The sequence below is a fragment of the Amblyomma maculatum genome, chromosome 3, assembly GCF_055883805.1.
Source record: "Amblyomma maculatum isolate TAMU_Amacu chromosome 3, ASM5588380v1, whole genome shotgun sequence".
NCBI classification, from domain to species: Eukaryota; Metazoa; Arthropoda; class Arachnida; order Ixodida; family Ixodidae; genus Amblyomma; species Amblyomma maculatum.
Genome location: NC_139346.1, coordinates 131,625,094 through 131,647,000, shown reverse-complemented (window position 1 = coordinate 131,647,000; position 21,907 = coordinate 131,625,094). Strand labels below are relative to the sequence as shown.

At 45.2% G+C, this 21,907-nt stretch overlaps 1 protein-coding gene across 1 annotated transcript in view; it reads right to left on the bottom strand.

Moving 5' to 3' along the window:
- Positions 1-21,907, bottom strand: part of LOC146196045 (SEC14-like protein 2) — a 60,620-nt gene that overhangs the window by 25,283 nt on the left and 13,430 nt on the right. The window contains exons 2-3 of the mRNA XM_084596323.1: positions 2,773-2,842; positions 1,247-1,290 (exon numbers count right to left, since the gene is read on the bottom strand). Of these exons, the coding sequence (XP_084452449.1) occupies positions 1,247-1,290; positions 2,773-2,842 (114 nt within the window). The remainder of the gene's footprint in view (positions 1-1,246; positions 1,291-2,772; positions 2,843-21,907) is intronic.

The window sequence follows — 21,907 nt, the reverse complement described above, 5'->3', positions numbered from 1 at the left end:
GGACTCAAAGGAACAAACTTTTTATGCAAGCCTTTGCGGCAAAATATAGGAACAAGGAACATTCAGAGATATTTATCCTATAAGCACAGATCATGCACACCCTTCGTTAAAACTGGTGGTAACATCACGGAGCGTCTTCATCGTACTTTTAGCAAACTGCGGCGTGCAAAACGAGATTAAAAAGAGATTGAATTGAATTGCCCAAATGGCTGAGATGTAATTCCGATGTGCTGGGATATACTCAACACCAATGTGCTGGGTTATAAATTTGTTGTTCTCTGGGGCACTTGTTGTTGAGGCAACAATTTTTCCAGTTTCTTTGCATTCGCGTTAGTGGTGTCGGTTGGGTCCGAGGGCCGCAATTTCGTCTTCGGGACCATTAGGCTTTGCCAATTTAAACCTGCGGTAGCTTTTTGGTTGCCGCTACACCATACAATTGAATGTATCGAATTCAGGTGACTGATAAATGCCTCACTCAATTTAACGAAGTTCCCCATTTAACGAAACATTTCATGGCTGCCTTCAAATTTGTTAAATCGAGATTTTACTGCATGGTACAAATGTAGAATGTAATCTCCTTTTTCGGTCTCTAAAATCAGGTAGTGGCATATGTCGTGAAACCAAACGGAATACTGCATTATGTGATTAAGGAATTCAAAATTCCTAAAACTCTCGCAACTGCCTTGTTGACTATTGAAAGATACTGCAAATGTTATAATTTTCACCACGGCGCGTTCACTATGCAATTTGATTCTCCTCTATAGACTTACTGAAGTAAATGTTCTTCTGATTCAAGACAATCGTCGATGAAATTCAAGTACTTTTTCTCTAGCATGAGAAGTATTTTACTCTTTATTATTTAATTTATTTAAATTTATTTAATGATAAAGTCGCACAATAGTAACTCTAAATCTGACAATGGGGTGTGAGCACAGTCATTGCAATTTTTGTCCTTTCGTCCATACTCTTATCTTTTCTATCGACTTTCCCTCCTATGCTTATCCGGTGTTGCGTGCCGATGTAGCCATCGTCCAGCAAACTCACTCCACTTCCATCCCTCCCTGCTCCAACTCTTCGTTTTTATTCTATATATAGTAAATTGGATCTTATCCTCTTAAAGTGAATAAAACACGCGATTTCAAAACTTGAGATGCTATTCCAATGACGTCACAAGGGCTAGGTGACAAGGCTGTGTTTGCTAGGATCATGCTTGACTTATTCCTTCTCTCATGCCACCTGTACTCACCGCTCGCAGCATCTGCTCGGCCTTGTTGAGATTGAAGTCCCGAGCTGCGTAAAGGAAAAAACAAGACAACACAAACAACACGGCTTTCATTTGCCAGCTATGGGTGTCAAATGAAAGCGCTTAATTAGCCAAATAAAGCTTAAAACACCGCTTTTTTGTAACGTGCCGGTGAACGGTACGAAGTAAGGAATGACAAAGTAGCACGAATGAACTGAACATGGCACCAATTACGCAATAAGGTTTTAGGGAGTGTACACGAAAACAGCAGTCACACTGCACTCATATTTCAATCATGTGACATATTCCTGCATGAGAGGTTATACTCAAGGCGAATGCTCTCTCCTATCGTATAGCGGATCTGACGAAACGAAAATCGCTTATTTTTTACCTGCGCAAAACAAATAAAAATACAGCAGCACAGGTGCACTGTACGTAGAAAAAAAAACCGAAGAGAAGTTTGCCGAACACAAGCCGGTGCCGGTTCCGTCCGATAAGCGGCAATTAAGGTTCAAATGAAATACAAGCGTGTTTTTGAATGGACCGAATAGTTTGAATACTAAAAGCACGATTTTGACCATGCAGGGTGAAGCTCAGTTTTGGTGACGTCAGGAAAAATGGCAATCATTGTACTTTTTATTGTCGCTCTGTATAGCTATTCACAGACATACAGCAATTGTTACAAACCATTAATCAGTTTACACTCTGGGCAGAGGCTCTAAAATTCACCGCTATTGTTAGTCAACCAACGATTTGTAACAATTCCGCGACGTGGTTTGCTTCTTGGATTACAAGCGGTGGTCCTTGTGGGCTTTTCCTTATTTCACACGCTTGGTTCTCTCTTTTAGTTTCCTACTGCACTCACGCCGAGGAAAAGCAGCCGAAGTACGTAGCCTCTCTACTTTTCAATACATAATTCAAGCTAGGGGTGATTGCTGATGCCTTGGGTGCGTCTTTGCATTGCTGGTAAGCACAGAACGGCAGAGCAGAGTAATGAGAAGAGAAATTGTGAATGCAACTGCTCAGTATTACTCTATTTTACATTCTTTGCTAGCATTTCTCTCCTGCTCATCGAGTCCGTTGTGCACTACGCAGTGTAGTGCCCATTACATCCGTGTTAAGTGGAGCATAATGTGGCCTTAACGTTTTTTTTTACCCCTTATGAAAAGGGGCAGTCGGAGCCACCGTCTTTCACTTCGCGTCCACGCAAATAAAAGAAAGCGTAGAGCGCACTATATGAAAAGGGGCAGTCGGAGCCACCGTCTTTCACTTCGCGTCCACGCAAATAAAAGAAAGCGTAGAGCGCACTATTCCTATAATGTTCGCTTTAAAGACGCGTGAAGGACGTACTTCGCAGTTTAGAACTTGACCTTAAACCGAAGTCAAGGCCAAGCACTCTAACTTTGGGAATAACGGCTGCGATGCATACGTAGGCCGCAGTACAATTTCGCAAATAACTGCTCAGGACTGCATGCACTGCCCGATAGAGCTTAAGTGGGAAAGCAAGCCCGCCGCAACTGCTCACTCACCACGCAACCAGCGGAGAAGGTAGCGGTCGTCCTGCTCTGGCTGGAGGACATCTTCCACCACGTTCCTGAACTGCACACGAAAGAAAGGCACAAAGGCGAAATTAGCTTTTCCGGAGGCTGGCAAAGGGTAGCGGTCTTTCAATTTGCGGATTATTTGTTGCGAGCTCAAACTAACACATCTTCCACTAGCTTCACAAAAATGCCCTTTTTCGACTGAGATATGTACGGCACGAATTTTGTCCTTCCAGTTTATGCTAAAACGCTATTGAGCAAGAAATGCGTGGAAGGGGGCTGATTCACACTGGTTGGCTCATAATGACGGAAATAAAACGCCACCAAAAGGCGGTGCTGGAGAGAAGGAGCAGCTCATGCGTCTGTCTCTTTTACCGTCCGTTTGTTGGCGCTCTTCAGTCGTTTCCGTCCCCAAGAAATTCATGTACGGTAGGCTATTTCATATTTCGACTGTGGTTAAAACATCGGTTAAAACGGTTAAAACAACCATAAATGATTGTTTTAAATGAAAGCGAAAATCTAATCGCTTTTTCTTTCCGCTTCAGTAAATCTTGGAGCCGTAGGCACCGATTTCTTTTCACGTGCGCAAATGTAGCAACGTAATTATTTTTGGATAAAGCCGATATCTATACATATCTTACTTCAGTTATCAATTCTATAAAGGGACGACTTTTAAACTGCGATGATGATGAAGACGTCCCCCCCCCCCCCCCCCTTGCATATTATCACGAAGCATATACATATAGAAACTTTTTAACAAAAAAGAAAAAAACGTATACTATTCGTACCTTACCAGAAGCAATAAATAGCTCATCATCATCATCATCATCATCAGCCTCACTATACCCACTGCAGGACGAAGGCCTCTCCCATATTTCTCCAATTAACTCGGTTCCGTGCTGCATCCACTTGACCCCTGCGAACTTCTTAATCTCATCCGCCCACCTATTTTTCTGCCACCCCCTGCTACGCTTTCCTTCCCTTGGAATCCAGTTACCCTAAGCGACCATCGCTTATCCTCTTTTCGCACTACATGTCCTGCCCATGTCCATTTATTCTTCTTGATTTCCACTAGAATGTCAGTAACATAAGTTATTTCTCTGAGCCAATCTTCACGCTTCCTATTTCTTAATGGTACCCCTACAACTTTTCGTTCCATAGGCCTCTGCGTTGTCTTCAACTTAAGTGGAACCCTCTTGGTTAGCCTCCACGTTTCAGCAACATAGGTGAGTACAGGTAAGATGTAACTAATGTATACTTTCCTCTTGAGCGATACCGGTAAGCTTCCAATCATAATCTGCGAGTGCTTGCCGAATGCGCTCCATCCCAATCTTATTCTTGTTATTTCCTTTTCACGGTCCGGATCTGCGGTTACTACATGTCCTAAGTAGACATATTCGCCTACTACTTCCAGTGCTTCGCTACCTAACGTAAACTGCTGTTCCTTCTGAGGTTGTTAACATTACCTTAGTCTCCTGCATATTGATTTTCAAGCCTACCTTTCTACTTTTCCTATCTAGGTCGTCAATTATTATTTGCAGTTCTTCCCCTGAGTTACTTAGCAATGCAACTGTCATATATGCTAACCGGTGACAACTCATGCTATCACACCAATGTGTAGATGCATATATTATTAAGGACACATATGTAGTGAAAAACTCAAACACAACATGGAAAAGCGGCTTGACCACGTAAAGCATTTCTAGGTGGTGGCGATTAAATGAATTGTCTTCATTACTTAGCAAGACGATGGGATTTTACGGCGAAATTCAGAACGTGGAGTACGCTATTTGCGCGCTTCAACGCAAGCTGACCACATCTTGGAGCTAGTATAACCAATTAACGAAAGAGGGGCAATGGAATGAGGGACCGTAATCATGGTGCATTCATGAAGGCATAGTTATGAAGCTGCTATCATGCTAACCATGCACGTCGGAGTATTTTATCACACGTGCTGGCAGCAAGACCAGGAAATAGGTGCCATAAATTGAAAAAATTGCAAATAAACAAAGTTAAATCAGCATAAACTCGATTGAACACAGTTACGATTTTGCTGGTGTAAAGCGGGAAAGCATGCAAACATAACTCCCATTACTACCCCTTTGTTACCTTTTCAGTAAGTACTGGTCTATCTCTCTCAAGCTTTTGTAAATTTCACAATATAAAGGAGAAGGAGGAGGAGGAGGAAAAAAACTTTAATAAAAAGCAAAATTAAGCGTTGAAAATATCCTGAGCCAGGGTAATCAAGGTAAACTGGTCTTTCACCTGGTCGGAGGGTAATAAACTCAGACTTGATGAGATTCACTGCAAGAAGACTTGAGTTGTAACTTTGTGCCCAAATATTTGGCTACGAATAAAAAATGCAAGGTTCGCTAGGGTTATCTGCCCGAATGGACTGTAACCAGGAACGAGCCTCTTGGACACTACCAACACATTCACACGCAGTGTTTTAGACCACACTTGGTCCAGCCTTCTTTTCGATGAGGAGCGCACACGTAAGGGTTGAATTTACGCACCCTCAGGCCATCATCGCAACGTACGCGGGCGAAGAGTGAGCGGCGATCTCCAAGTGCGTGACCCTGAACGTGTTCCGGGAACGGGACATTAGTGGGGCGGTTTGTCTTCCGAAAACAAATGCCGCAGTGTAATCTACCCTCTCGGCACACTCGTCTTCTCGTTTTCCGTGTACCTTCTCGAAGGTCTTTGACGCAGGGGAGGACGCCAGTCACGGGAGAAACACCTCACCTCGACACGCGCCTTCTCCCGGAAAGTTTTAACCCTCTTCTCTCGCAGCAGCTGTGTGCAGTGGGACCAAAGTAGAGCCGCAGAAAATTACGTGCCGAGTTTTCCAAAGCAACCAGAATAGCGGCGTATAGAAGAGAACTGAACAAAGGACGTAGCTCTGCTGAACGTGTAATTCTGCATGCGCGTGATTGGCAGAGCTGTTTTGTCTGCTTTAAAAGCATTAAACAGCTTGCTCGTGGGCAAGTTCTGTTCGCATGCCGACATCGCATTCCTAAAGCCCATCAAACTGATTATCAAAGGCTGCTTTTTTTTATCGTCTGCTGCAGCCTAACTTTTGTCGACGAAATGTCGTCCAATGCGTGCTTTGAATTCGTGCTTCAGAAGAAAGGCAGCACGCTCTCCTGCATGAAAATCTACCAACCTTCCTTATTTTAGAGCGCAGCTCTTTGGCGTCCGTTCCTGGGTTTCGCGTCGGCGTCGGCCTCGTAACCAGCTCCGCCCCCCTTTCATCCCCCCAGCGCTAGCAGCGACCGACTGATACCGCTGGATGCCGCTGACGCCGCTAGAGAGTCAAGATAACGTGACTGCATAGAACACCGTCGCCGCCATGCAGAAAGAGGAGGGGAGGGTCCACCCCCTGTTCCTGTGTGGCGGATAGGGTGCTCTTCAGTTGCCGACGCGCCGGTTATTTCACGTAGGCCCCGGCACGTCGACGTATACGTGACCACCTTCCCACGGCTAGACCTGCTTCTTGGCGCTGCGGAAGCGAGGGTATCATATTGTTTGCGTCGGCATCGGCGGCGTTGTCCCTGAAACCAACTCCGCAGCTGGGGTTGACTCACTATCGGCGTCAGCAGCATCAGTCAGTCGCTGCTATCTCTTCCCTCATCCCTTTATCGCGTTGTCTGCTTGCTGCGCGCGCTTCTGCCCCCATCGTTTGCCGCTGGGTGTACACGCCGCCCCCCTCCCCCCTCTTCCTGCGAGTCTCCGGTTGTCAAAGCGCCGGCTCGAACTTAATTCCTTTCTTCGCTCCTCCTCCAATGCAACCCCTGTGCGGTGGCAATCAGAGCGCCAGATCGGTGGCGGCGGATTTGCCTCAATCTATCGAAAAGATGAAACAGCTTATTTGCTGCGCTCAAATTTCGCATTAGGAAGTAACGTAATCGTCGGTATTTTTTTTTGTTTCTTGCTTTACTGTTTAGGAGTATGCCATGAATTGTTCCGTCTTCCGAGTACCATGACAAATTTTATTCGCTACTCGTGCCCTCGGCTTGCTGGGCACGTCTCATCACATTTGACACTGTTCCGCCAATAATAAGGCGACGTCTCCAGTACTGCCATCGAACAATGACTTCAACTGTGTTTTCATGTTCCTCAAGACTATAATTGCATGTTCCTCACACAGACAAAACATTTGTATTATTTATTTACCTGTAGCACTCAAAGGGCCGTATGACCACCCCTTTATCTAATTTCTGGTTTGTTCAGTTTTGTTTTGCATTATCTAACCAAATTTAGCGAAGTATTGAACTGGTCCTTTAGGCTTTTATTTTTTTAAGAACACGTTTTTTTTTCCTTTAGTGTAAAAGCGAAGCGTGAAAGACTGCCAGCTTATTGCACGACAAAAAAGCCACAACCGAAGTGGTGCACTACATTGTCAAAAGAAATGGCTATAGAGGCTCTCTTTGCCTCGACCTGGGCTGGAAACCTACTTGTGAGAAATTGTTTCGATTAGTTTGTCGGATGAGGCGCCATAGCCAACTTCACGAAATCTAGTAAGGCTAGTATTAAAGTTTCTGCATTCAAAGTGACTAAGCATGGATGGCGTGCGAGGCAGCGTAGCGAGGAAATGCACTTTCGTGAGATCTCGCCGCCATTCATTTATTCTGTAAGGATGGCGGAAAAGAAGCGTCTCTCGAACGTAGAGGTGGCACGCAGTCTAATCAGGGCTGATAAGTTGACATCGCATGGTCTGATATGGTATGTTATGGTATTTAATCTTGGATTCAACTTCCCTAAGCTGGAGATTAAGTCCTATAAGTGACGCCGTAGGCACATAGCACTGTGTAGTTTTGAATCGCCCTTATATCTTCGTAGTGCCGCCCGCGCCACTTTAGGTCTTGAAGTGACTTTGGCCATCGACAGTCGAACATCAAAAAAGAACTGAGTTAGGTGGAGGGTACATTCATAATTAGCAAAACAAACGCAAAAAAAAGAGCGAGAGAAAGGTGTCTGTCGTGTGCAAGGTTATGTAATCATGAGTTCTGAAACGACGCGTCATGAAAACACCCTCGCTCGAAACAATGCGCTGAGTTAAGCTGTACACCACATTGAAGTGCCCTGCTCGTAAGACCCGCCGCCCGGAGAAACCGGGCGGCCCTACAGCGAACTAGACGTCCTCGCATCGTGCGCGAAGCACCGGCGAGTTACGCGGCAAATGTTATGGACTTGGCAGTCAAACGGCGTAACCCTGAGTCACCGCATTCATGGCGCGCAAGTGGGTGATGCGGAGATTACGTCTCGTGCCTTGAAGGTCGGCTGGCTGACGACCTTGCCCTGTGTCTAGGCTCTGTCGTTGACTTTTCCCTATCGGCTCCGCGTTTGTATACAGTGATCACTACAAGTGAAATTGGCACTCGACTTCCTCCAAGTCGATGGATGACCGAAGTGCGATTGCTTTCTAGCCAGCTTCCGAGGATGGCAGTATAGGCGTGCGAAATTGTGGCGTGCACACGCGGAAGGCCTTCAAACCAAAGCGAGAAAAGTGCTTCTGTTGTACTTTGTTTTTGTTGCTTGCAGCATGCGCTTGCTGCCCCCCAGGCCTTGGATTTGAGCTCTTTTGATCCGCCCATGTACAGTGGCCTTCCGTCCAAGCTACTTAAATTACATCAGTATACTTCCCGGTACGTTCGTGCTGCTACAAACTGCATATACGGCTTGAAACCCACAAAAACTAGTGAGGTCATATCGCACACTGTCCTTCTTTGAAGTAATTGGCAAGACTGCGCACATGAAGGGCAATGAAAAACTAAGAAAGCAATCTGCTTCACCGAGAATAGGACTTTCCCCGCGAAAAATACGAGATGTATAGTACACGCAAAAATGAAGGCAATTTCATTCAGATATATACTCAGATATAATTTCAGATATATACACAGTGGAGGAGCTGAAGAAGATCAGGTGCAGCTTGACAAAGCCACTTGGCAGCGGCTTGGCAGCAATGCTACTAAAACAATGGCAATTGCACACAGTAATGAACAGGTGCACCTGAGTGAATAGGCGCAAAAAAAAAAAATATCGCCGCCCTTCTTTCAAGCAGCCGCAGCTAAGGAAAATTTTTTTTTAAACGATCACTTAAAAACGGTGACTTTTTTAAAGCAGAGTCCGAGTTTAGCGAATGTTTGGTTTCAGATTGTGACCCCTTATTAGAGTCGTCACATTTGTATATCACACATCATTGTATACATTTTCCTTGCGGACCCTTAGGACATCGGAAGATTACTAATGTGTAAAGCGAAACTGTTAGCGTTGCTTGCATTATGAAAGCACATATTTTTGTTTTTCTTGCCAGAACTATAGCTCCTCTGTAATTCCGCCGCCCGTTGCCTGCGACGTGCGTCGCACGTAGTACAACATGTCCTTTTTTCATAGCCCCGCTGGCATAGTTATCATAAGGACACTGCCGCAGCCAGCTGCAGCAGTGTCTTAGAGAGCAGCCAAATTCGCTGGAGGTACCTCAAAAACGGAAACGCGCAGTACGGTTACAGGCTGCACGCGCAACCTTGGGGTGATGTCAAGGCCTGTGCTGCGGAAAACCGATGGTGCTACAACTGCTGAAGGAGCTAGGCAAAGCTAAGGTACTGAAAATTGTACTGATACACAAAAATCTGACTTAATGTTCCTGAAGGCACTATAACCACAGTGACTGCTCATAGGTTTGAAGTGTTCAAGCCAGAAGCTTGCTCCCAGGCGATCAGCGATGAGCAAGAAGTGCGGCTTGCGCTAAGCTGCCCTTTTACTGCATCGCTGGAAACAGTATCAGTTTACTTTCTGCTTGGAAGTCAAATTGCGGCTAGAAGAAAATAAAAAAAAAAAGAGTGCTACAAGGAACAACAGGGGGTGGTCGTCTCTTCTGCAGGATTAAGCACCGAAAGAGGGCTGAATGGAGCTTCCTAGAAATATCTCATCGACGACAAGCATCCCCCTTGACTGCAGCGACGGGAACAAACAGTTTTCGCGAGGACGCTCACATTCGCCGGACTCGGGAACGGACGATTATCGATCTTTTCAGGCGCTCTTATCTGTCACCGTGGAAACAATCTCCGTCGCGCAAAGCCAAGTGGTTGGCCCTGACGTCCAGAATCCCGGAGACAAATCACGAACAATATTTATGTAGCACACGAGAGACCTGGGGGTTTGCGCCCTTGACCCTCTCTTCAAGGAGGCCATGTTTGCGTGGGTCGCGAAGACGTAGGAGTGAACTAATGGCCGACCTATGAGGGCACGTCTGAGGGAAATCACTGGTACGTAAATGAAGGATGGTTTTGGTAGCATGAACAGCAAACAACAAAAAGGTATAAGGATTTAGTGAAATTTATTTTGTCTCGCTGGGTAAAGGAGCTGGGAAGGAGGTAGAGAAGAGGTATGGAAGACGTACTTTAGTATATGGAAGCCACAAATGGCTTCAAAAGAGTAGAACAAACAATCACTGAGCATCGCACTCTCGATTAGATTTAAGTTAATCAAACATTTCACCCACAGAGCCAAATCGCACAGGTGAAAACGAAATCGACAGAAGCAAGAGCACAAAAGCATGTGATTACAGCGAGATCGAGAAGGTCAATTATTTTTCATTCAATGAGAAACATGGGTTGCTGACACGTCTGCATCCGCTTCAGTGGTGTGATTTGCTTAGACACTTCCTCAAATGACCTGGATAACATATTTAAACAAACCTTTGTTACATGAAACACGCAAACCAGTGACACGCAACCAGAATAATAACAATGTGCTCAGAAATGACATTAAGTGTCCTTTTTTTGCGCGCTATTATGTTGTTTTAGGCGTATGGTCAAGATATTTCGGAACGTGAACATGGTATCGAGAGTAGCTGTGCACAAGTTCAGGGGTTTTGAGGTTCTGCTGTTTTTCATCAGAAAGGTTGGGTTCGAACTGGCTTCACTTCGGCAGTATGCTTTTTTCTTGAGCACTACAGAGGCTTCAAAGGAGCTTCGTGGCTGGCTTTGAAAGTTTTAAGCAGTGTTCTAACATTAAAAAAAGACAACATGCAGACGCACCTAGGTGCTGTGTTTCGCGCATGCCCGGGACCAAGATCGCTCGAAATTGGATTGACTCTAGAGCAGTTAAATATATTATTGCCGAGTTTATTTCTGGCTCTTGTCGGCAACAAGGGTGAATGTCCCAGACTTCAGCACTATGCCCGTAAAAGAAAACGCGCTGGAGTGGCGGATAGGGAGGGTCATAAAGCTGTTTGTTATAAGACGAACCATACCTGGGTCTTAACTCACTACAGTGGACCAGTAGGCTTGAAACCCTGCCAGCCCACGCCATGTAACGAGTGAAAACAGTTCACTAAGAGTTTTTTATAGTGGCTGTGGCGCCAGACGAACAAAAGCAATGCAAAAACAAGCAAGTCATCAGAAAAATGAACTCGCAAAGCCAAAACAAAACTATGTCGGCGAAAAACCGATTTTCCGGCTTACATCTCGCTACACGCGATGCCTTTGATCAAAGACAAGCTGCGTGCGCAGCAAGTTGCATAACCTCTACGATTGTAAAAACCTGACTGACCGCTCTTACCTGGTCTCACCCACAGATATCTTTTTTGCCCATCGTAAGCGGCTTTCCTATTTGGGAGATCGACTTCTTTCTCGGCCCGTCTTTCCCAATGCCGCGTGACGGTTCGCTAGTAGCATTCCCCATATAGCCCGCGAGTGGGATCCCTTACGTGTCACGAAAGGGAACCAAGAAGCGCGAGATCTCTTTCACAGGCCTGTTACGCTTCACCGGTTTCACTAAGAACCGCGGACGCTTCATAGCCACGCATTGCGGCCGTTATGTCGCCGCATTTCAACTGCAGCGCGCCATTGTTTGGTGCCGCGGCGCACGAAAAGTCGAGCTACAGAAACAAAGCGACACAGAGATATACTGGCGAAGGAAATGAGAAGAGGGAGGAGGAGGAGGAGGGAATAAAAGCAGCGGCGGACGTCTTACAGGCGCCCGGCCAGTTCGCGCGCGTGTTGGCGAATGGCGGTCAGGCCACTCGCTCGACCCGGTTTCGAGGGGACCCCGCATCAGGACAACGCAGTTCGCGTGGCCGGCCCGTCGTCGTTCGGGTTGCGGCAACAGCTTGGATTAAGAGCGTGCCTCCCGTGAGGAGTGCAGAGCGGGTCGCCACAGGGGCTTTATCGAGTGGTCCCCGCTTTCTCATTTTGCCCTTCGCGGCTCTCCACGCGTTGGGTGAGCAGTTGCGACAAGCGTACACGCCTGCTGGCGTGCGTCCAGATTTGTTTCTTTGTTGGTTTAATTCTTCATCGCATACATGACGGCTGGAGCCCGTGGGTCAAATCTCAGCCCTTACGAGCGCTCAGTGAGGTCGCAGGCACTCGATTCGGTAAAAGTAAGTTCCTACAGAAGCGCCACGAATTTAGACCAATGACAGAGAGAACGAAATTCGACAGACACACTATATGACTCCTTACTAGTATCAATGCGAAAGTATTATAGTGTTACTAGTGAAATGTTCTCGAGTGAGATTTTCGACATGTATTCAAGTCTTTCTATTAGTATTGTATTCTGTGTGTGTGTGTGTGTGTGTGTGTGTGTGTGTGTGTGTGTGTGTGTGTGTGTGTGTGTGTGTGTGTGTGTGTGTGTGTGTGTGTGTGTGTGTGTGTGTGTGTGTGTGTGTGTGTGTGTGTGTGTGTGTGTGTGTGTGTGTGTGTGTGTGTGTGTGTGTGTGTGTGTGTGTGTGTGTGTGTGTGTGTGTGTGTGTGTGTGTGTGTGTGTGTGTGTGTGTGTGTGTCGCAATGCATGCTTCATGAGGCGTTTTGGGAGCCTTATTTGCCGAAACCACGGTTTCAAAGCATGCATTTGGAAAAATATATGTCAATTTTGATCTTAATTTGACTAACAGAGGTAAGGTATACAGAACGAGAAATCCTGCGACACTACTGGAGATTTGTGGGGTAAATGGTATCCAGTCAATTTTGATCCAGATGTTGTGAAAATTGAGGCCACATGGAGGCCAATCAGTAACTTTTATACATAGACGAACGGCATGTTTAGCATTGTAGTAAAATTGACATTCGAGCGAGTTGGTACAGCATGTTGGAAAATTTCCAGCGCACACAGGACAGGGACAAAGAAGAGAACAGCACTAGCGCTGAGGGTTAACACTGAAAGAGAAGATCGCGGTACCATAAATGAACTGTAGTAAAACCGACACTCGAGCGAGTTGGTACAGCATATGGTCACAGCGCTTGCGGTGCTCTCTTCGTCCCTGTCCTGTGTGCGCTCGAAATTTTCCAACATGGTTAGCATCGAGTGAGGTGGTGATAGCTTCGATATCGGATGTCGCTTGGTGACGTCGTGTAGTGTTTTCAACGTTTCTTCTTCTGCAGGTGCAGAAGATGCACATTTCCAGTCAACTGGTGAGCACAAACGAGTTGCTGCTGCATTTTCTCGTAATGACGCATACGATGCTTTCTCATCAATAATATCACAGTTATAAAGGTATTGTTTTGGTTTCTTAATTAAAAGCTCATCGACAGAACGAAGCCACCGAGTTTGAAATGATGGAAAGAATTGGCTGAAATTAATGGCGCTGGGTTCCTTCTTAATCATTATCAATTTGAGGCGGAAAATGGTATCGCACAGAAATGCCAACTAACGTTTCTTCACTTGGCGTGCACAAAACGCACGGGCCTTAGAGACAGCGATCCAGAGAAGCAACGAACGAATCTGAGTGTAAGGTGGTTATTGCAGTTCACGAGTTTCCTGACCGCAGTTACCGAGCTCGCTCGCTGCATTTTCACTAGGTGCATGGAAAAAGCGGGATTACAACTGGTTTTGAATTGTACTAAAGCTCTTGCAGCTTGAGATATATCGAATCGTTATACAAACAGACAATGTATAGCGCCATCTGCTGACAAAGCCGTGCCACTTTTGTGAAACAGTTTGGGATTCTGTTCTTCAAATATCTGTCTTTCCGACGTCCCGCTTTTGTATAACGAAAAAGCGCTCCTTTTTGGTCGTTTAACTCAATGCCAGTCAGTTTATGGGTTCGACGAGACTTCATTCGCAGGCTCCACGTGCCTCTGAATTAAAGAAAATAAGAACAGATCCGAAATCAGAGCATCATGCAACAGCAACAAATGAAATGAATCCCCGTGGAAACGCTAGATATCTTTTTTTCACGACGCAGCAGTGACAAATGAATTTTTCTACTTTCAAATAACCAATTTCCTCTTTATACTTCGTTCGAACGCAGTCGTTACACGTCAGATATTAGTATTTATTGATTTCCGTCAAAAACGCAATTTCGCAGGGGTTCAGTGCGCCTGCTTCAGTTATTATTTTCTGAGCATGTTTTTGACGTTCAGTGTTGCCGACGCACGCAGTTTGTGAAGGCTTCTGGATGTTCGAAATCCAGTGACTGCGTACGGTGCGAGCGTGTTTGTGGTATCGTAGTCGGCTGTCGTTTCAGGATACTTTTTCTGACCTATTTTTAGTAACAGTACCAAATGAAACACGCAGTTGGTTCAGCTATTCCTTGCATGGGTTCATGCTGCAATACAAAAAAAAAAATAATAAAGAGAGGAAGATAACAAAATGTTAGAGTTGACAAATAGGCTGGTATTGCACGGCTTTAATGGTCGCGCGGAATTCCTCTGAAATCGGTGAGCCTCATACGAAGTACGCAACGTAAGAGAACTACCCACACTATATCCATGAGAGGGGCGCAATCGTTTTGAACGCAAAAGTTAGAAAAAGAAAGAAAGAAGAAAAAGGCATGGGAAAAGAAAGAATGTAATAGGTATTTTTTTTTTTTTCAAAGTGCGATATCTTCTACTAACTTGGTCCCTCCGTGCGTGAGTATGTGCGAGAGGCCGGGTGCCATAAAATCGACGCACTTTTTTCGCCGTTGCTGCAGAAGCTCGTAAGAGAACGAAAAGGTAGGAAGAAAGTTTTATGTTCACAGGAAAAAGTCGTCGAAGACGGAACAAACGGCGAGCCCAGAAATGAAAGACTGAATTCGCAAGTAAATTTTATTCGAGCAGAACCTTCGTGTGACAGAAAAACAAAAAATAAATAAAAAAAAACAGCACATTCGCCTGTCAGCCTTGCTATTTTTCACAACTGTAAGCTCGCGCGTTCTTTAGATGCAGTACGGGCGTCATGGCAGCCTCTTTCTTCTCGGTAGGATATATATACTTCGGGAGGCGTTAACGTAAATTACGGACATGAGCAAAGCTGACTTGCCAACTACATTTTCATTCTGATTCGAAGAAAGCCATCGATAATAAGACGCTCAAAATGTTTGTTTTTGTATCATTAAAAGCATCAGCGGCCGGATGGTGCTGAGTGCAAGACAAAGGCATCATTTGCCAGTTAAAAGAAAACTACACAAAACGTTTTCTGTTGGCACAACCGAATATATGTGTGCTGTTTCAGAGTGAATCTATTTAGAGAATGGAAGTTTCAGTAGTAACATTCTAATTTCGCGTAGTTAAAACAAAAAATACTGCACAATCACAGAGTGCAGAAAAGTACTGCAGATTTTACTCCAGAACCACAAAAAAAGTTATGCAGGACTACAGCGAATTCTAACGTTAAGACAGATTTACCGAATATTTGGTCGTATCTTTGACCCGGGTCTGTATCTTTTTTTCGACTGGGTTGTGGACCTTGCACCAGTACTGTGCCGTTACTTTAGAGACCAGCATATTTCCCAATCTGATCCACCCACCAAAGAGTCCGCCATCTTGTTTCGATTTTACTGCAATCCATCCTGCTACCACAAAAAAAAAAAAAAAAACGCCGTCATGGCCTTGTGTAGTTACTCACGTGCGTACAATTGAAATATAAATGGCCACAAAGCAAGTGAGCGCACTAATGCGGCATGGACATCGGAACAACGACAAAAAAAAAAAGAACCTTATACGTTTTTCTCATACATCATCCGTTCTTCATTCACGGCATGTCATGCGTAGCCTGATGATCGCTTATCGAGAAGAAAAAAATCACAAAACATCTCTGGCTCGACGTTAAGACACAGTGAAGCGTTTTTCTTTTTCTTTTTTTCGCTCGATGCACAACCATCCACCCTCGTTATCTCACGCTTCTATACTCCCTGTCTAGAACTGCAGCTACGAGACTATAGATGAACTCTGCCTCACTGATGAGAGCTAGCGAACTGGTGTTTCCTCTGCTATATTCGTAAAACAACAAGGTTGCTATTGCCGTTGTTCAAGATTATTTATTCGCATGATGTCCTTACGAGGCTACTGCGAAAAAAAGCTTCCAGGCAGTTAAATGTCGTGAGAAATTCCCGTCCTGGTAATGTTTGGACGTGAGAATCCTACTAATGAAAACATTGTACACATGCCCATCGCATACTATGAAAAAACAGCGAACCCCGTAGCTAGTGGATGCTTCCTTGGCGAATTGCCTCTATTGATGCGTAAGCACTGTAAATTCGTGTAGACAGGCTTCACATGGGCGTGATCTTGTCGGAGCTGTAAAAGAGGAACTAGTTGGTATATCAAAAAAGAATGGCACCATCGGATGGAGCGTCAAGGAAAAGAGTGTTTGGCAAAATGGTTTACGTGGGTTAATTGTATAATTAATTATAGCCAATTAAGTGTGTACTTAGGAGCCAAGATGGCTGCCAGCTAACTACCGGTTTCGGTCCTCAGCTTCTGGTCACGTATCTCAATGGATTCCATGTGTCTCATTAGGACGCGTTTTGTTCCTTTGAACGCATCAATGTTTACCGATGTTCTGCAATTGGTTTACGGGAAAGGAAAGGCGCAGTGGCTGTCACTCGCGGAATCCCGCTGACACATCTGGCTGACAACAACACTCAGGCTTACACACTTCTCCCGTGCAGGTAGTGCAGTGACCTCAGAAAATCATTTTTATACGACCCCGCATTTGTTTGGTTAGTATTTCATACGCAAAAAATGTCTTATATAAAAGACAACAGCGTGAGGGTGAGGTCTGAGGTAGGCTTTGATATCTTTTGTCAGTGAGCATTCGCTTATGTAGGCTTCCATGTACGATATCTGCTCAATGGGCTGCGAAAAACGCAGCGTTGATGTACCTACGTTTAGTATCGACAACCTGGGATTTTGTAATGATCCCTAGCATTTCGCACAACACCAAGGGGATCCTCTCTTATCCTCGTCGCAGGAATGTGACTGACACAGCCGCGAATCGATCCCGTGTCCTATGGCTCGGCTGCCTAATGCGATATGCACTGAGTGATCTTGTTTCAAAAGCCGGGGGATGCAGACAGTTACAGAGAAGCGTGAGCGCAACCTACAGCTGACATTCGTGTTAATGCCAGCCCTGAACTCAAAAGAGTTTGTTACGCCCAAAGCTGTTGAGCTGTCAGTGCCGACCACTGAGATTATCATCGCCAGCATCGGCTTACCGCATGGCCACATTAAAAGACGTAGCTTCGTCGTAGATTGCAAGCGATGAAACAATATTTGCCTCCGTTCATTGACATGCATATCTATGCAGTCGCACCGAGCGGTAGTAATCTCATACTGATATCCAGCGATTGTCCTTCTGCAGAACAGTCCAAGGCCAAGGCTCACTCGAGAACCAGATAGGCTGCGCGACCCTGAGTCGCCGGCCGTAGAGAACGGGTAATTCAGATATAGCGTCTCTTCGATGCGTGACCTCTGTGCAAAGGTCGATGTCGGTCTCCTGAATTAAAGTGATCCCATCACGAACGACGGGGAGAGCGTTGGACTTTAAGACCGAAAAAGAAGGACGTCCCACCGAGTTTAAAAAAAAGGACGAGTTGGCCTCACCTCGTGTCGCTCTTTGTTGATGAGAGCGAAAGTTCCTTCACTCGCGGCCTTCCCTGTGCAGGCCACTGCAATCAACGGGAGATTGACCGCGCATGCACGCCGTCACTAGCGATGCAGAGAGAGATAAGCGTTCCAATAGATCAACGCCGAAACCGCTTCGCGCGTTTAGACCATACAGATCATGTATCGAAAGCTAAACATTTCGACAGATTTGCCTGTCTGGTTGGGTTGATAACGTTCTTCGAAAAGTCGGGTTTTTTAAAATAAAGAAAAAAGCGTTGGTTGGAGAAATTTCAAGGTTTACTTAGATCATGTATCGCACTGCATATGCGTCAGAATGATTTATTGGTTCACAGGAAGGGAAAGGCGCAGTATCTGTCACACTTGCTATGTGGACACCTGAACCGCGCCGTAAGGGAAGGGATGAAGGTGGGGCTGAAAGAGGAAAAAGTATTGAAAATATGAAGACTATCTAAAGATGGAAAATAGGAAACACTACACATGCTACAGCACTGGTGATGCGTTCGCAACAATTGTATTTCAGTTCTCAGACCCCATGAAATCAAGTCGCTGGAAAAAGAGTTCGGGCAAAGGAAACATAAAATTTTTTTTTTGTCAGTTAGACTATATTTCGGAATTGCCTAGCATCATTCTTTTTTTTCTTTGAGCAAACCGCATACCTAAATTGCATAGCTCGCAGCAACTCAATCAAATGAGTTAAGGCGGAAGCCTTTCTTGGATCATGGTCAAAATCCCGCGTGTGCGAGATTTACGCGAGATTTGTTCGCGAGATTCCGCGATATGTATTTTTCTTTTCTAGCGTTTCTGCTATCGCCATGGCAACGTAGGAGACGCGGCGACGAGCTGAGTTGTGCGGTACCGCCAATCCCACACTTAGAATTGATGCGCGCCAAGGAACGTCACGTGAGAGGCGCGACGGTGTACCTTCCAATTTTACATTTTCCGCACCAATGCAGCAAATGCATGCGAAGTAAGAACATTTTTCACTGTTGTTCACCAGTCCTGGCATTGCTAGCCAAAAGCTATACAAGGGGCGCGCGATGTGCCGTGTGTAGCAGCAACACTCCGACTTTCGCATTTCTCCACTGCAGATCCTTCCGTGCTCCCGCAATTTTTTTTCGACATCGAAAATGCTGCTCCAAACCTTGATTCGCACGTTTACGTCATCTGCACATTTTATTCCTTCATGAAAGGCATTTGGAACGCATGTATGTTTTAACGAGCTCTTTATTTCTAGATCGTTTCTGCTCAATTCAGGTTATGTTAAAGTCAAAATAATTTCCTGTCAGACGCATAAGAAACAATTGACTAAAGCTAGTTGCTTGCGCTCCCGTCTATAGTATAAATGAAAATTTTCCGTCTCCACTTGCGGTCTTAATCTAGCGCAATTTCTGAGTAAGGCACACACATTCTTAACAATCAACATTTTGTTGCCTGATTTCACGACTGAAAGCGCTGCGTGCAATGGCCAAAACAGCTGCGAAATAAAAAGCGCAGCCTATACGTATGCTGAAGGCGGATTAGATCTTCGCACGCAGTGTGTAAAAATTGCGCTCGAGTCCACTCTTCTTTGTATTATTCGCCATTCTCGTCAGTGGCAACTCTGACGCGTGCTTCTGCATCATGTCTCCTTCTTTCTTCAGCTCACAGTACTCTTGCAGCTTGCCCGTATGAAGCGTTCTGCAGTAACATAGAAAAGTGGTCTTGTTGGTTTAGCAACACACGGCTGGGTCAGTAACGTATCTGTGTCCTTTCGTTCTCTGTCCCTGTAGTGTGTTCTGTTACAACGATGTTTAAATAAAAGGTTCCCATCACAAAGGATCTTACATCGCGGTATCTGCTAGTTTTCATGTCGCTTTCAAGCGCATCCGATGTCAGTTTCCTTAAAGGTAAAGAACAGAGTGACCCTAAACAGCAAGAGGATGGAGAACTGCGGCTTTTTTCCTGATATTCCGGTAGTGGTATCAATAACCATCAGCGTGACTACGCCCTCTGCAAGAAAAAAGCCTCTCACATATCTCTCTATACTCAACTTTTTCCTGAACGAGCTGGTTCCAAGCATTCTCCCAACTTTCCTAATCTCATCCGTCCACCATATCTCTGCGATACCCTATAGGCTTAGAATCCGGTTCGTGACACTTGGTGACCATCGGACATCTCGACGTCGCATTACCTGTACTGTCCATGTACATGTGCGGACATAAGTGAACGGAGATCGATTGCCTTTTCAAATTACAAATACGTCTTCTGTATTGAACCTAAGAAAGCATAATTTGTCCTAGTGATAGCCCGCTGGCGTCTACTAATAACCTGCGCATACCACGGCTGCCAGTTTCCATTGGGTAACACGTGAAAAGTTTTTAGAAGGAAATAGCGTGCTCCGTTTAATTTTGTCCGCACTGGTACATATCTTCTCCTCTTTGACATGAACTAGGATGTCAGTAGCTTCCGTTAGTTCTCTGAAGGCGTCAACTGTCTTTCCACCTTTAGACATTATGGCTGTAACTGTCCTTTTCATTACTCGCTCCGTTATCATGCGTGGTATCGCATGCGGGCTAACTTAACGTCCTGGTGTTACAGCATGGCCACAAGATGGCCGTGGCTCCTCCCTCCTTCTGCGCTTAAATTTCAGATGTCCATGTAGTGAAGCGGATGTAGATCTGTTTGTCTTATCAGCCCAATTAGCCGGACTATACCCACTGCCGGACAGAGTCTTCTCCCACATCCTTCCAACTAACAACGTCCTGTGCTAGCTGGAACGGTACTTAATCCCATGCAAAACTTTTAATATCGTGTGCCCGTCTATCTTTTCGCTGCCCTTTGCTACGCTTGCCTTCCTTTGGAATCAAATTTGTTACCATTAGCGACCATCGGTTATCCTCCCTCTGCACTACGTGCCCTGCACATGCCCATTTCTTCTTGATTTTCGCTGGAATGAATTAACCCGAGTTTGTTCCCTCAGCAACTCTGCGCGCTCCACCGTTGCACAGCCCATATATGCGTTTTCCTCAAATTAGGCAGAAACCTTTTCGTTAACCTCCACGTTTCTGCCCCGTAGGTGGGTATAGGTAAAATACATCTATTATATACTTTCTTCCAGAGGTAATTTCACAACTTGCCACCCACCACGACCTACGAGTACTTGCCAAATGGGCTGCAGCCCAATCTGATTTTCCTATAATTATTTCCCTCTAGTAGTCCGGATGTGCGACTGCTACCTGTCCTAAGTAAACGTATTCCCTCATCATTTCCAGCGACTCAATGCCTATTATTAAATACTGTTCCTCTCCGATGCCGTGCAACAATAGCTTGGTCTTCTGCATAATAATATTTAAGCCCACCGTTTTGCTAAGCCTATCTGAATCATTCATCATTCTGCAATTTGTCACCTGACTTACTTAGCAAGACAACGTCATCAAAGAGTCGCAGATTACTTGAGGCATTCTCAACCCTTATCAATAATTTCTCCCATTCCACGTCTGAATACTTCCTATAAGCAAATGGTGAATACTACTGGGGAGATCTTGTCTCCTCTCTAACACCTTTCACATGCTACCTCCCTCTTACGCTAACCTACATCTCCAACTTTGACCATTTACCGCAGCGTCTTCAGCGTGTAACTGTGTCAAATAAAATGTGTTTTCATTTTTTTTTTCGCGCTCGCCGAAGCAGCACTTGGGCTGAAATGAGAGTCGCAGTAAAGGGCTGTGAATCAACTTTAAACACCGGCAAATGGCTAGCGAGAACTGTGCTCAAGCTCCACACGGGCGTCTTATGCGCGTCTCCTCGACCGAAACGGGGCGGCCACAGACTTGCTGCCTTGGAGTTTGTTTTGCGTGGAAACAAGCCCCAGAACGGTAGTTGTTTCTGAGCTGATAGTACCGCGCACACCTGATTTACCTAAGTCACAAGCTATAAAGCGTTCTACGTTGGAATTATGACTTTGTCAGAGGAGCCCACAGCTTTAATGCTAAATAAATTATCACCCTTTTGAAATCGGCTTAGTTTGAAACAGTTTTCGTCCAGGCCGTGTCTATACTAACGTTGCTTTCTCGAAGTCTGTGTATACTTTTCGAATGATTATTGCTGCTGGAGGATTGTACCACACGTGTGTGTGTTTTTTTTTTTTTTTTTTTTTTTTGCAAGCGAGGCTGTACACAAAATTACAAATGTCAGTGTGACAGTGCGGAATGTTCTGCGGCTGTCCAGAGAAGGTAGCATAAAAAAAAATCATGCAACACGTAGATGGAGTTCGATTATTAAAAAAAAAAAAAAGAACAGGAAATAGAACC